Source organism: Talaromyces stipitatus, genomic scaffold, assembly GCF_000003125.1.
Source record: "Talaromyces stipitatus ATCC 10500 scf_1105507295541 genomic scaffold, whole genome shotgun sequence".
Lineage (NCBI taxonomy): Eukaryota > Fungi > Ascomycota > Eurotiomycetes > Eurotiales > Trichocomaceae > Talaromyces > Talaromyces stipitatus.
In genome coordinates this window covers 2,463,672-2,479,037 of record NW_002990115.1, presented here as the reverse complement: position 1 = coordinate 2,479,037, position 15,366 = coordinate 2,463,672, and the positions used below count along the sequence as shown (strand labels likewise).

The 15,366-nt window shown below is 47.1% G+C and overlaps 4 protein-coding genes across 4 annotated transcripts, besides 3 other annotated features; 2 read left to right on the top strand and 2 right to left on the bottom strand.

Moving 5' to 3' along the window:
- Positions 1-187: 187 nt before the first annotated feature.
- On the top strand, positions 188-1,418 carry TSTA_032400 (uncharacterized protein; the record flags this gene model as incomplete). Its single annotated transcript, XM_002480373.1, has 2 exons — positions 188-455; positions 559-1,418. The coding sequence occupies 2 exons, from the start codon at positions 188-190 to the stop codon at positions 1,416-1,418; spliced, it is 1,128 nt and encodes a 375-aa protein (XP_002480418.1).
- A 173-nt stretch (positions 1,419-1,591) lies between these two features.
- TSTA_032390 (PHD transcription factor, putative) lies at positions 1,592-4,478 on the bottom strand (the record flags this gene model as incomplete). The annotated part of the gene is made up of 2 exons (XM_002480372.1): positions 1,592-2,838; positions 2,885-4,478. 2 exons carry the CDS (start codon positions 4,476-4,478, stop codon positions 1,595-1,597), a joined length of 2,838 nt encoding a protein of 945 aa, XP_002480417.1. The 3' UTR covers positions 1,592-1,594.
- Positions 1,835-1,868: a microsatellite.
- An 805-nt stretch (positions 4,479-5,283) lies between the features above and the next one.
- TSTA_032380 (sigma-70 region 2 family protein) lies at positions 5,284-7,398 on the bottom strand (the record flags this gene model as incomplete). Its single annotated transcript, XM_002480371.1, has 1 exon — positions 5,284-7,398. The coding sequence occupies one exon, from the start codon at positions 7,396-7,398 to the stop codon at positions 5,476-5,478; it is 1,923 nt and encodes a 640-aa protein (XP_002480416.1). The 3' UTR covers positions 5,284-5,475.
- A 3,651-nt stretch (positions 7,399-11,049) lies between these two features.
- Positions 11,050-11,112: a sequence feature (GA-rich).
- Positions 11,113-11,638: 526 nt separating this feature from the next.
- TSTA_032370 (C6 transcription factor (Mut3), putative) lies at positions 11,639-15,280 on the top strand (the record flags this gene model as incomplete). The annotated part of the gene is made up of 5 exons (XM_002480370.1): positions 11,639-11,924; positions 11,984-12,755; positions 12,816-13,427; positions 13,488-13,872; positions 13,921-15,280. 5 exons carry the CDS (start codon positions 11,639-11,641, stop codon positions 14,944-14,946), a joined length of 3,081 nt encoding a protein of 1,026 aa, XP_002480415.1. The 3' UTR covers positions 14,947-15,280.
- Positions 14,954-14,980: a microsatellite.
- Positions 15,281-15,366: the final 86 nt, after the last annotated feature.

Sequence of the window (15,366 nt, the reverse complement as noted above, 5' to 3'; positions counted from 1 at the left end):
CTGAGTATTAAGTAGATAACCAGCTACAGCCTAATTCTATCTATTCATGACATAGCAATTCGTCGTGGTGATCTGAAAGTTTTCCAATATCACGATCCCGCGGACCACCCTCATCAAACATCTTTCAACACCACAAAGGTTCGACATCGCCAATATATAGACGTTGCATATACCAGCATAAGAAATAATGACCACAGATCACCAAGATGTTTACAGCAGCCATGCCGCTTTCTCCATTCTAGCGTCTACATTACTACCTCGTTCACAGCAACCATCAACGAACAGGCCGTCAACCCAAACATCGACATGGGATTTGAGATCGTCCATCGATGAATTCTTCGAGTTATCAAAATATAGAAATGATAGATCGAAACTATTTCGTTGTGGGGTTACCATCGGATTATCATGGTTGCGAGATTGGGGAGATGGCAATCAGCAGAATAGAGATTCGCTTGGTGATGTGATTTTTGACCCATCCTTTTCTCACATATTCCGAAACAAGAATCGACTGCTGACGTGATTTGCAGGTATCAAGGAAACTCCTAACATTATTCCTAGTTGGTCTGCTTCTTGAGCAGCCATCCCAGAACCTGGATTCAGAGGGAAAGCGACAAGACGAAAACAGGATAAAGACGACAAGAGTATTTATTATTCATCCCATACAATCGATCATATTTGCGCCAGAAATATTATTCAGAGACCTTGTCGGAGCTCAACAGGCTCTTGACCACGACGGTGGCAGCAACGATACAATATCTGAAGAGCAAGCAATCAGCCTCCTGGATAGAGTGGAACTCTTACCTGTCCATGACTTTTCTTCTGCCACACAGGCCATAAATCAGGTGTCTGATGCAATATCAACCATTCGCGGACAGTATCGTCCTACATCAACAGATGAAAAGGAAGAAGAAACTCAACCCCCGGAAACACTCCTCATAATTGAAGGTCTCGACACAATGGCCGAAGACGTAATACACAACTCCAACGCTATGCGCGGAAGTGCGATTTTGACACCTGTTTTGAGGACATTGACACATTTATCGCGAACACATGCATCCTTTTTGTCGGTGCTGGTGGTCAGTACGACTCCGCTAGGACCTTCTATGCTTGCGCAACAGCATTCACAGTCTCAGACGCAAGTTTCTTCTACCCAACAGACTTCCCTCGGCGATGGTCGAACGACGACAATTGCCGGTGGAGGTCTATACTCTGCATTTGCGCGGGATTATACACGTTTTAAATCTGTGGATCATGGACAGACACAACAACCGCTTCTAAATACCCTTCTGTCAAGGACGATGGATCAGGGCATTGATACTCATCTACTACTGCAGGCGAGAAGAGGACAAACCCTTGTTGAGGTCATCAAAGATCGGACGGGCGATGGTTTAGGGAAATGGTGTATATGGAGGTCGTGAACGGACATAAAGTCATAAAGTGGATGGAACATTTTAGCTACATGTCATGATAAATCATGAAGCGATACCAGATTCCAAAGAAAAAAAGCGTATAAGTACATGTATATCTATCTGCGCCTTGAAAGATTCATTCCCCATTTTTTTTCGCGGGCTCTCTCTTGATAAGACAAATGAAGTCAACCAGCATGTATTCTCAAAATGGCCCCCTCAGCAATCGCATTAGCCTCCTTTTCGCATGCTCTAAACTCATCTTTCAGCATAGCTTCCTCAAATTGGATATCTTGCTGAACGATCTTGACCCATTGTTTATGCCGATCGCACCGTTTCTTCATGCATACGCCTCGCGACAATTCGGCAAATTCAGCGTCAGCGGTATTATTATTATGATTATTTTTGTTCTTCTTCTTGCTGTTGCTGTCGTCATCGTCGTCGTCCTCATCCTCGTCGTCGGTGGTAGCGACCCCATTTCTTAGGAGGTTGCCGATAGGTTCGGCTTCGAGTTTACCTTCTTCAAAGGCCTTTCGACCTGTTTCCGTGTTCTGGCACCAGTCGTCGAGTTCCTCCTCATTCCAAGACATGCGCGCATCCCAGCCGCAGATATCTTTCCAACCGCCCTTTGGCTCCTTGGCTTTGAGACGATCAAGGATTGCTTTTGCTCTTGCCCTCACTAGGCCCAGGAATTCATTGCGCCGCGATATCATACGTCGCTGACGTCGGTATTGTTCACGCCGTGTACGAAGTTCCTGTAATTTGGCTTCCTCCGCGGCCGAGTAGTTGACACCCGGTGGATTGATGTCCAGACCCATTTTGTTTGATTTGAATAATTCTTCCTCTTCAAACTCCTCACTATCTTGGACCGCTGTCGTTTCTCCACTGTCTTTCTCTCTCTTTAACTTCCTCTTCCCCATGATTTCGTCTTCGCCTTCTTCCTTGTTCGGTTTTGACTCTATTCGTCTCGCTGGTGGTGAAGTCGACGGTGGAGGCGTTATCAAAGCATCGCCCAGTCGACGAAATTCTGCAGATGACGATACTCCCATGATCACAGCCTTCAGATCGCTAACCGTCAAAATACCACCTCTACTACCCAGTTCTTCCGACATCATTCGACCACCATGATCGTGCTCATCGTCCTCGTCGTTGGTATCCATGACGGAGTCACCATCTATATCAACACTGCGACTATCCCGAGTACGACTCATATCCCGAACACGATCAAGGGCTGGCGGAGTAAGTGTGGAAGAACCGGCATGCGCCATTTTGAGTTGTCCAGTCATCTGGCGCATGAATTCACGGCCGTGCTCGTCTGAACAGTATTTGCTGACTTTTGTTTTTGATACTCGTGCTGGTTTCCTGCACCCTTTTAAGCGACACATAGGTTTCCATGTTGTTTGTCCCCTTCCAGCCTCATGGCAATTAGGACCTGTTTCAAATTAGCCAGATTCCCGAGATGTAGATTGTGCACTCACATATATAGTGATCAATCAATTCTTCATCTTCCTGCTTAATATTGACACACTTCCCATGAAACCAATCATCACACCCACCATCACAGCCGATCATCCACGTGTGATTGTCAGGTCTGCGACAGATACAGAAAACTTCATCGGGATTCTCAGCCTCGCTACCACCCTCGTCCTCCTCCTCTTCCTGCTGTTGACCATTTGTAGAAGTAGCGGCTGTTGTGCTTTGTTTCCCGGTAGGCTTCTTCTTTGTAGGCTTGCTCCTCTTCTTGATCTCCGGTGCTGGCGAGCCGTTCACCGAGGCAGATGCTCGTTTCTTGACAGACGGTCCCTTAGCCGAAGATGCAGGACTGTTGGACCGCCGCTCGTCAACGCTATCTGTCTCTATAGCATCTATTTTTCGCTTCTTCGATGACGGAATTTTGGTTGCAATAGATGCCTTCTTCGTGGATACGGATGAGGTTTTTCGTGCATTAGGTCCTAATTTTGACGGAATCAATGGAGCTGACGGTGAGGATCTGTCGATAGATGATGCCCTTGAAGTTGATCCACGTTTCAGGTCATGGATCTTCTTCGGTGTCGGGTGTTCGTCGGCACCGTCATATTGGGGAGTGTGAGCTACGGACTGCGCCGCTGGAACCTTCTCTATACTTGCCGCCGGTATCTCTGTCTTGACTTTCGGCTCACTATCTTTGGCAACATAACCCTGCACTGAATCTCTACTATGATCCAGGAAATCATATAGATCAGCCCAAGCCCCATCCTGTGTAGATCTTTCGCCGGAGCCAAAAATGTGTGAACGCTCAGGAATACGAAGTAATCGGTGGATCTTCTTCGCTCGTTCGTGTCCAAAGTAACCGCTTTGCCGCCAACCGGTTATTGCGACTACCCGGCCGTTGTCGACGATGATGTTCGATCGCACCATGTTATTATGCGTCAGGCATAGAACCTCGTCATCTTCCGCCTGGGCAAAGAGAATATCGTGTTCGACATCGGCTATGTCTGGTTGCGGTATACTATTCAAGTCATCGCATACATATGATGGAGCCGCTGGATAGTCATCGATAGCCGTGAGACGTCGTAGGATACGTTGACATTGCGCCTTGAAACTTTCCTTTTCGCTCGTCGACAGATAGTTCCATGCGACTTCTAGTGACACTCCAGGTATACGTGTTTCGATCACGACATTCTTTCCATCGATCGTTCCGCAGAAGACTATGACGGGGACAGCGACATCCAAATCTTTCAGATGTTCTTCGGCTTTCCTGGACGCGATCAACTCATTCTCATTCAGTCGCGAGTATCTCTCGGCAGCAGCCCCCTCAGCGCGATCGCTATCCACATGTATCAACACCTTACCAATTGCAAAAGCAGCGCGAGACCCAACAACATTCAACGAGTTTTCGGGCATACAGTACTTCCGCACAATCTCCGTCCAATACTCGCGCCGTGTCTCGGATTCGGTGCTGTGCCAGTCGCTGAATTTAGGCTCAAAGTCGTCTGTTTGGGGAGCGTAACGTCCGTAGTGAGGGCTCCGACTGAGGTATGGATCCTTCTTCGACACCCGCTTGGGGTCTGCCTCGTAGGGGTTCACCCCCATAGTACACAATCAGCGACTTTTGAGATATTGCCCTGCATCAGGATTATTGACTGTGAAAATTCATCTGACGTATGAAGCGAACATGCGATGTCGGTCAGAGAACAAGAATTATCTTTGTTTGCCAGAAATAGTTCCGCGGACCGAAGAATGGAAATGTCGCGCAAACTTTCTGCGCAACGTCGATGGTACAACCGATTAGACACGTGCTGAACGTATTATGAATGTTTGAAAACTCTCTCTGAGAGCTGGAATGAGTTCAAAGAGTTTTTGCTCAGTGATGTAAATATCTCGCACCAAATTTCATTTCGTTTGCGTACAGTGAAGAAATCAGAAATAGCGGAGAGGCCAGGGATTCCGAAGCGGGAGTCGTGCTGCAGCAACGCCACAAAGGACAGATGATGGCGACAGGTTCTGCTGCAAAAAAATAAAATCAACTGTTAAATTAAAATGCAAGACACCGTTATCCCTGTGCGCAATACGTCTTTCGGTGGTTAATATTGGTGTAAACGCCTGAATTTGGTGTAGGAACGGACGGGGCGATCAAGCTTCAACTTTCCAGCATGCATGCACGGAAGAATGAATCTCCGGCCCGACAGTCGCGCGACCAGACTAAGTCGATCTGGACGCGTCGCCGAGAAGGCCGACAGCTTCAATTTTACCCTTTTAGGAATATTACACAATTCACCTTGTAGGAGATCTTCTGATGTTCCATTCGTGCAAAGTCAATTCAATTTAGTTACTGGCTTGACATCTATCATTATATCAACAAACCTGCATAGTTCTGATCTTGCCAATCATAGGATCATTTCTTATGATCTGGTGGCTCAAAATATGTACATAGATGGCGCGTATATACATAACTTCTGTGCGCCATTCCCTGGTATCAATGCAACAACAACGCTTCCCAAAACAATAATGCAAACAGCCCAGAAGAAGAGAAAAAAGTCATAAGAAGTTACATAAGTACAGTAGTCAAAAAGGACTGGATAGAGAACGCTTATATGCCCAAGAACACAGCTTCTTGTAACGCTGGCATAACGTAGCTCGTTAATGGAGCTTGTAGTATTTCACGTCGTAAGTCACTCTCCCAAGAGAGCATGGTATGCTCCTGAACCTGGAGTGTCAGGCATTCAAGCAGAAAATGGTTAAGACGAAGCCATGACTGGAGTCCCAGGCGCTTCGCAACTTTGAGCATACGGCCAACAAACCACGGTCTGTCAAAGGGGGATGTTGCCATTTCGGGATATTGCGAAACGTCACCAGTCTCTCGAGACGCTGATGGTAGTGAAAGTGTGTGCAGAGGGTACGGCATAGTTTCAGTGAAGGCAAAGTCCTTGCAGGCCAAAAGTATTTGCAGCAGAGCCTCTACCGAGGCGTCTACATTGACCTCACTATCCCGTAGTTGAAGCACAGCGTGCTCTATAAAAGCTTCTGTCCGGAGTACAGAGTATCGATAATCCCAAAGCGCTGCATTCAGCATCATGAGAGCAGCCATTCTGGCAAGAAATTGCTTCCTGTCCCCAGTAAGCGTTCTCCGCTTCTCCGCAGGAGATGCTAAAATACGAAATAGAGTCGATCCGGATCCAAAGGCAGAGTATCGGACAGGGGCATCTTTTGACGATAGTGTCATGCGTTGATTCAATGACAGATGTTCGCATCTGGTAAGAAAGTTGATGAATTCTTCACATTGCAGGGCGATTTCCTCTTCTGCGCTGTTGGCGAAACGGGGGTATGTGGGTGAAGGAGAACTATCTAAGGTAATCGGGGATGCTGAATTTGGCGGTGATGGGAAGAAGGTTGTAGATGAGCCGATGGGAGAAGTTTTCGTAGTGTGGAAATAAGAGTTCTCATCTTCATAGTGAAACGATTCCGGATCAGAGACATACCCGGCCAGAATATAGTCTTGCCAGTTGATGAGCCTGGCTAGCTTGGTATTTTGAAAGGCAATGGGACCGCCGCGACGTCGTATTAATTTTTGAGCTTGGCGCATATGAATCCAGCTAATTTCTTTGTGTTCTGGCCGAGGATCGAAGTCTTCGAGAGCGGCGGCACTCATGCAGGCGGTGATAACGTTATCAGTAGTGTCATGAGGATACTTTTGCATATGGTCGCGCAGCATGGAAATGGCCAGTTGTCGATACCGCAAGGTACTGTCTGTCTCATTCTCGTTGCGGACCCAGGCCCAGGTGTTGGCGGCGTGAACAAGGACAGTATTGACAAAGGTCAGAGCACCTTTCATGGCCTCCGGGACGAATATTTCGGTGTACCAATTATGAGCTCGTTTCGTACGGTACTGGTGTCCGTAAGAGAGTGATGGCATTTCGTTCACATAAAAGTCAAACAGACGCTGGTCCTCCTTTGTCGCATGCCATGGAAGGGTATCAAACGGGTCGGTTCTTGCAGCACTCAACACAGTCCTAGGAGGTGATAACATGACCGATCGAGTTGGCTGAGGAGGGGTCCTTTGAAAGTCCGTTCCAAAGTCAATGGTATAATTATCGAGGTCATTGGATGTGTCGGGATATCGTGCAAACGAAGACGAGGAAGAAAAGTCGCTGTAATCGGAGCGCGTATATCGGTGGTTGCCGCCGTGCGGGAGGGTCACTATCCTGAAGGCCCCTCTTGCCTCTGTCCCTTCAGCATCGCGGGCTGTGCCACTGGTAGCTGTTTGTCTCTGCGGTTTGCCTCCAGTTATCGAATCCTTATCCTTTGTGGGCTTTATCGTCTTCGTCCGCGGTCGTCTGGTCTTCTTTGTGGAGCCTTTCAGGTCACTGTCTTTCTCATCGTCCTGTCCTTCTTGTTGCTGGGTTTCCATGCGTTTTTGCCGCATGTACTCTTGCATCACATGGCGTTTGACTTGTGTGAGATTATCGGCGCTATCTTTGGATAAGTCGATGAATTGCCATCGGTTCGGTGGCATGGTGTCGTCTTGGTCTCCCGTGTGCGAGCGCGGGTCGGCACTGCCACACTGCGTACTTCGATCGTTAGCGGTCTGAGTACGTATTATGTTTGATGTTTCACGAAGAAGACGGTTTGAATGATAACGGTAGCACAGAAGAATAGCAGCGGGCGGGGGGGAAGTCGGAAAGTTATCCACAGAATGTCAGGACCACGACTGGAGAAGCTGAAAGGCCGAACAGAGGTTTTAGCTTTGGCTGACCCACGCTGAGTTTTCGCCCAGCGTACATCCCGTATACATGGCGCATGGCTTATGTATGTTATTACTATTTGCTGCTTTCTTTTCGACCCAAAACTTATTCGCTGTAATGACAATTTACGTACAGAACTCAAACGTCTCAGCCAGTCGGTGCTTCTGGTGCAAGGGAAAAATTGCCGGGTGGTGTCCCCGGCTGGATTGGTGGAGAATCAGATCATAGGACAATAGCATGATCGGGGCGCCCGCTGGAGCCATTGATTATTTTGCGTGGAGATGTAGCATAGCTGATGCTACATGCTGAGGATACATGTTCCTTCAGGCTTGCATCCAGACTGGTCACTCCGTCCAGGCCAGAATAACATCGACGGTGATTGAACAATGGATAGCCTCTTTTCGCCATGGCGTCCTTCCAGCAAATCTTATTAGAGAGGACTAAACCCCATCGGTCGGGCTAGGTTTCACATACTCTTTACTCATTGGCTGCTAAGTGACCATTTTAACAAGAGTAGCATTGGAGATATGTTAAAGACTTGGATGTTTAATGCTTTCTGTGCCTGCAGATCTTCAAGATTCTATCTAGGGCATGCCACTGTGGATGCAGGATTTTAGCCACATGCAGCAATGTTTCCGAGATTCAACATCCGTCTTTCAAGAACCGCCTATACGACGTATGCGAGATTTATCTGATCAATGATCCTGGCTCTCGAGTCCACAGGGAAAAAGCAATATGATCTCCCAGAGGCCAGAGTGGGTCGCTACTTCGAGAACCGTTCTAGCTCATGCAGAGTCAGCATAGTCATTTTTTCAACAGGATTCAAAGTTCTTATCCTATGTCATCTTGTACATGGATATCGTGGTGGTACTAACACAGTGACCAGGTGGTCAATTGAAACATCTAGTCACTAGCGTCTTAGTGACTAGAATTAAGCATGATCCTTCATACATGAACTATCTTTTTGAGACACTACCGGGCCGTTTTGGTTGGACCACTGTTCCAGATGTCGATGCGTGTAACCTTATCGTCTGATGAAGTTATATTTAACTTGAGTCGAAACTGTGTCTTTGCCGTATGCGGTATGTTTGTCAGCTACTAGCATAATCGAGCACTCAATTCCTGCTTCTAACGACAAGAGAGAAGGAAGGGGCCGTTTTACATTCACATTCATTTCCAGGTAGGGTCTGTACGTAAATCAATCAGCTCAGCAACTACTCAGCTTACTCGGTTCGACTTCCATGTCCAGGACTCTGCACACTCAGCTGTGAACCTGGAAAGTGGTCCTCCCCGACTTGGCTCTCCCAAGGCTCTTTTCAACGTTGCATCGAGTCAGGTGTTTTTTAATCTTGGTCTAGTTAGTGCTTGTTTTGTGCTAAATATGTAGATCTCTGATTTCCCCATCCTAGTGCCTCGCTGACGGGACTTTATCAAACTCCGGTCATGCTCTTGATGACCGTATGTTACTTTAACCCGGAATTCCCATTGCACTTCCTCCACGATACTCGGCCTAGATTCAATGTTGTCTTTTATTACCTTATAACTGCACGGTGAGGAAGACTCATACTTTTATATGTCTAGAGATACTTGTCTTCAGCTTTTCGCCTGGTTAAGGTACCAAATATACCAGTGATGCTAAGACATTTCTACTTGAATGAGACCCTTTTTTTTGGCGATTCTTCTGTCTTCTAACATGGATCAAATTAGCAGCCGGTATGTCCATGCATACTCTCCGTCGTTAACTCTTTCCTATTTCAAGATGATGCCAACGGTACAGTTACCCTAACCCTCATGAGCAAACCTTCACCTTCAGCTCACGTGAGAAACCAATTCGGCGGCCCTTGCGGCTCTTGCGGCTCGTGCGGGGTCCACAGGCTTGTTTTCATCTGATAATCGGCTAAACGCTGATCAAAGGGTAATAATGTACGTACGAATCAAGAGCAAACGAGCATCATTATTAGTGTGTTGCTGTCGTCCCGGATTCTTTTCCTACGGCAACATGCTGCCATTGGTCCAGGCGCGATAAGCCTTGGAAATTTCAATGCGAGAAATAGACCCGAGTCCCTAAGTGGTGAGTAGTGACTGGTCACAACGGGCTCATCATGCACGTCGATTACTCAATTATACCGCGCTGTGGGATCACAGGGTCATCAGAGTTTTCTGGTGTCTTCCCGGTTCCGTAGTTCGAGTATTATCTCGATATCGAGATCTATGAATGACGTAGCGAGGCTTTCGAGTGATTTGCGATTATCGACCTGTCGGCCGAATTGATTGCAGTAGAAGAGGAGCTCTTCTATGATCCTTCCAGAAAGGCGATGATGACTGATCATTCTAGGCCCGGATTTAAAGAACTTAAATGTTAATCAATAGTGGATCCCCAGACAAGGGAAACGGAATATGCGCCAATCATATCCCACGAACCAAATTCCAGGGTCCTAGTATAGCTTCTCATTGGTCAATTCTATTTTCACGCGTATCGGAGTTAATACCGTGTGGTATCGGAAACGTGGGCCATGTGAATCGTTACACCGCGGTTTTGTCCACATCTTGCTTACATTGATATGACATTAACCTTCAAACCACCGTATGATAGTACCTTTGCGCTTGATCGTCAATTGCCTACACATAGGCAAATGAACAGCTGATCGAGGACAGACCAGTGTGCTAGTGGATAAGCTCCGTACGGCATGTCTCCGTATTCCGAACTCCGTGACAGCTTACTCCGTTCGGCCTATGGCTTGTCGATCCTTTTCGTCCATGTATTCTGGTCTACTCAGGTTTGTACTCGGCTCTACGGATGAGTCAGATGCAGCTGGCCATGGACTTTCCACGGACGATGCATACTTTCTTGTATAGTAAGCAACAATCCAGCAGATACTCATGACCTAGGTACATGCCATCCCAAAGTCAAAATGTTGTGCAGAAATTCTGATCGATCTGACATGACGGGCACTAGGCCGAGATCAGTCATGATAACTTTCCTTCTCTTTCTCTTTTCTCCGAACGGATTTAAGATTTAATATCGCGCTACTGGGTCAGAATCGTAGGTGGCTTTAACTATGTGTGAACAATCAGATTGTAGTGGAGTTGCCTGCATGAAGAGAGGAGAATTGCTTGCTAAGACGTGGGCAAGCTTGTGCTCTGCAGAGTGCATAAACGAGGCTCAGAGGGGACGGTAAATCGAGAGGATTTATAATCTCAATTCTTTTCTGGGCTGGTGATATTCGTTCAGCATATAGACGGAGTAGATCGAGTTGAACTAATACGAGTGAGTCAGTGTCTGAAATAATTGACTCAATTAGTCAGAAAGCAGTCCCGCGGTGGCTCCTGCCTATCGCAGCCAACGCCCGCTTGCCACTAGAAGCCCTAGAAGGTTAGGTTCGCTCGCTCCTTCCTCCTGATAATCGCAAATTACGTCTTTCTCCCTCTTTTTTCCCTTTCTTCAACTTCCTCTCTTTTTCTTTTTTTCCCTTCCCTGCACTTCCTGTTCACTCCTAGGCCTTTGCGGTATAGAAGACGAAGCGTATCTCGTCTTTCATCGCCGCAGCCAGCCGACTTTTTTCTGTTACATCGCCCGCCGCCTGGCGCCTTTGGAGATCGAACTAACTTGTTCTTGGCGAACCCGTTCAACGGACTGTCTTTCCATAATTCTTAATCGCAACCGTCCATTGAAATCGCAGCAACGGTCTGCGAAGAAGCTTGGATCTAGCATCAAGGATAATTATTACTTATTTCCAATACTGTTTCGCATTCGGTGCAAGCCTGCGAATCAGCAAACCTTGAAAGGGGTTCTCAAGTTTCGAGGGAAAGACCATCTCTATAACCGCCGCAAAACCCGATTCTCCCACGCCAATCTTGCTAGTGTCAAATCGTCTATCGATAAAGCGCACCGACTATTTAAAACAAATACGGATCGCGAAATGCTACTTTGAGGAGGAGCTCATATTGTTCGTTTTCAACAACATTACATATGCACCTATCTGGGAATAGCACCCAGTGGATTCTCTCGCCATGAATGACCAATTCAATTCACCTCAGGTGCCAAAGTATGCAGATGAAGAATTTGGCAAAAATGCGCCGTCAGACTCGCAGCCTCATATGCAAGACGATGGTGGAGATGCAGAGACGCATGATGAGTCATTAGAAGACAACCATCCTTCGCAAGGCGAGTCGGGCAAGCACCCCATACCCATTCAAAAGAGACGGAGGGTGACCCGCGCCTGCGATGAGTGCCGTCGGAAGAAGATTAAATGCGACGGAAAGCAGCCGTGTACGCACTGTACAGTGTATAGCTATGGTATGTTCAGAACACTTTCGGCGAACTCTACAAATGCGTTTCTACTGACACCGCGCCAGAGTGTACGTACGATCAGCCCTCGAATCGTCGCCGAAATCCCACCCCACAGTATATCGAGGCATTAGAATCGCGACTGCAGAAGGCCGAAGAAATTCTCCGAATTCTAGCCCCAGACCTCAATCTTAACGACCCTCGATTGCTTGCCGCTAGCCCCGAACAGATAGTATCGGCACTTCGACGTGATGACCCACGGGAAGCGACAGTCTCGAAACCGCAGGGAGATGATCAACCGAAACAAGAACCAGAATCGTGTCCAGATGGGTCTCTTCTCGAGACGATGATGGAAAATTCTGGTTCTTTAGATCTTGACGATCAAGGTCACTGGGACTACCATGGTCATTCATCGGGCATTATTTTTATGCAACGCCTTCGAAAACAGATTGGAAACGTTATAACGATGCCCTCGCGGACATTGGTTAAATCTGCGCCTCTTTTCCAGATGCTCGAAAGTCCCAAGTCACAGTCGGAGTCTCCGCAGGATCTTAGTAATCCTAATTCACCCCCAACTCATGATCTTCCTCCTAAGGATACTGCAAGGAGGCTATGTCGAAGTGCACTTGATCATGCCTGCATTCTTATGCGTCTCGTCCATGAGCCGTCTTTCTGGGCAACTTTCGAGCGCATATATGCTACCCCGTGGGATCAATATACAAACGAGGAACATACCTTCTTACCTCTCTTGTATGTCGCCATGGCCGTTGGTTGCCTCTTTTCCAACAATGTCGAGAGCACTTTGGATAAATCGGGCTACGAGGGTGCTATTGGCCAAGGGTATGCCATTACTGTCATTACAATTAGTCTCATTGCTCACGCGATTTCTTTTTTTTTTAGTTTCCAATATTTCAAAGCGGGCCGTCAGTTGCTTGACATCACCGATTGTAGAGATCTGACCACTCTTCAGGCAATCTGCTTCATGGTTCTATTTCTACAATCATCAGCAAAGTTGAGCACCTGCTACTCCTACGTCGGAATCGCTTTACGCGCTTCTCTACGTCTGGGTCTTCATCGAACCCTCAACGCCAACTTTGACCCTGTCGAAAGCGAGCTTCGCAAGCGGATATTCTGGATTGTCCGAAAGATGGACATTTATGTTAGCACACTTTTGGGTTTGCCACAGATGGTCAGCAACGAGGATATCGATCAGGAGTATCCGCTGGATATAGACGATGAATATATCACGCCTACTGGAATACTTTCCATGCCCAGTGATCGCACGTCGTTTATGGCAGGAGCAAACGCCCATACTCGCTTAGCCGATATCATGGTCAAAGTGGTTAAATATATTTACCCCGTGAAATTGACCAAATCACAATCCAAGGCAGACCATACATATATGGTCAGCCATTCCAAAATTCGGGAGATTGAAAGAGACCTGCAATCCTGGATGGAGGATTTACCTCCTGCTCTGCGACCAGGTAGCGAAGTCAGTCCCGAGCTAGAACGGTAAGCGCTTCGCCTTTCGAATTCTGTATCTCTCAATATCTAATATCTGTTTTGTAATAGTATGCGACAGTTGCTTCGGATCAGTTATGCTCATGTGCAAATGGTGATGTATCGGCCTTTCCTACACTACGTGTCCAACAGCTTTCAAGCGCAGGGCATCGACAAGAGATCTTATGCATGCGCAGCTGCATGCGTAAGTGTTTCGCGAAACGTCGTACATATTACAACAGGCATGTATCAGAAGGGCTTGCTCAACGGTTCCTACTGGTTCGTCATGTATACGACATACTTTGCTATCCTTTCGTTGGTGTTTTTCGTTCTTGAGAATCCGGACTTGTCCACTGCCAAGGATGGTATTCTCAAGGACGCTTTAGAAGGAAAGACTACTTTAGCCGCATTGGCTAAAAAGAGTATGGCTGCCGATCGATGCGCGCAAAGCTTAACTGTAAGTCATAAACGAGCAATTTCAAGACGCATTTCTGACTTCCATTAGGGCCTCTTCAAGCAGCTCCCTGAGAGGCTGAAAAACAGACAATCAGCAACCGGTCATGTAAACCTGAAGAGATCATCGCCGTCGGATACCACGACCAAATCAAGGATACAGCGCCCTGTGTCCATGTCTTTACCGTTCGATACCCCACAGCGTTCCAATTCCTTCCCGACACAACTAGCGGCTTTGCATGCAAGACAATCATATGAGCCTAAAAAAGCAGTTGATGATATGCGTGTCCCTCGACGGGCACAAACGTGGCTTTGGGATGGCAATTCCGACTCAGCCGACTCTACCGCATCTCCTTCATCTATGTCTGCACTTTCCCATGATCAGATCACCAGCCCGATAGGCAGTCAATACCTCAACCAAGCACTTACGCAGCAACCTTTTACATCAACACAGCAACTTGGTGCTAGCCAGATTCTTCCGGATCTTATGCCCATAATGTTCCCATCTGGGGATCAATTTGCTTACCCTGCACAGCCTTTGTCCACTCTTGAAGACGATCACTTCAAGGATGACCTCCCCAACTCGCCCATGCAGTTTACCCCGGACTCCTTTGCGTCAAGGGGACCCAATCCGCTTAATGGGAACTTTTCTCAACCGATGACGAATGGATTTGATGGGTTATCCGGCTTACAAGGACTTCCCGGGCAATTTCCAGGGTCTGCAGCAACGCTGGCTCCTCAACTTCAGCATCTTGGTCTGCAAACACCCTCCACACACTCATCGACACCGGACAATGTCCAAAGTCCGGACTTGGTGTCGTTACCTCATAACTATGTGTGGCAGAGTTTTAGCCTTTCGAATCCTACCGCTCCGAACGAGCAGACGTTGAAGGAACAGTCGGTTCCTGGAGGAAAGCCGACAACAGCTGATACCGCAGGACCGGACGGCATGTCCTCTCTGGGAATGTTTGATATGGATGTCAATTTTGGCGAAATTCTTGGTAATATAGGAACGAATCCTGGCACAGCTACGAATATGAACGACGAATGGAGTCAATGGATGAATACAGGCGCCTAAGGTGAAATTTTTTTTTCTTTTCTTTTCTTTCCTTGCAAGTATACCCGCGCTCTGGTTTAATGCTTCATGAACTTCTAAATCTCGGGTTTCTGTCAACATGGACCAATAATTGCACATTTTGTTTCGTTTTTTTGTTTTATACTTGGATTGTGCATACTACTTTTTTCTGGTGTCTTGCAATTATTGTGCTCTTATTTTATTTTAGATTCCCTATATTTGGCGTTGAGATGTCGGGAGGCTGGATTATGGGACAAAAGCATTTGCATAACATGACAAAATGCATATGTGAGATATCAGTGTAAATGATAAATCGAGGTCGATTCATGAGTATGAGAGTTATTATACATCATCTATCCATAGATGTCATGGCTGTAGCTAAGACCCACACACGCATACGCCGAGTTCTGAGCTCCTGCCGTT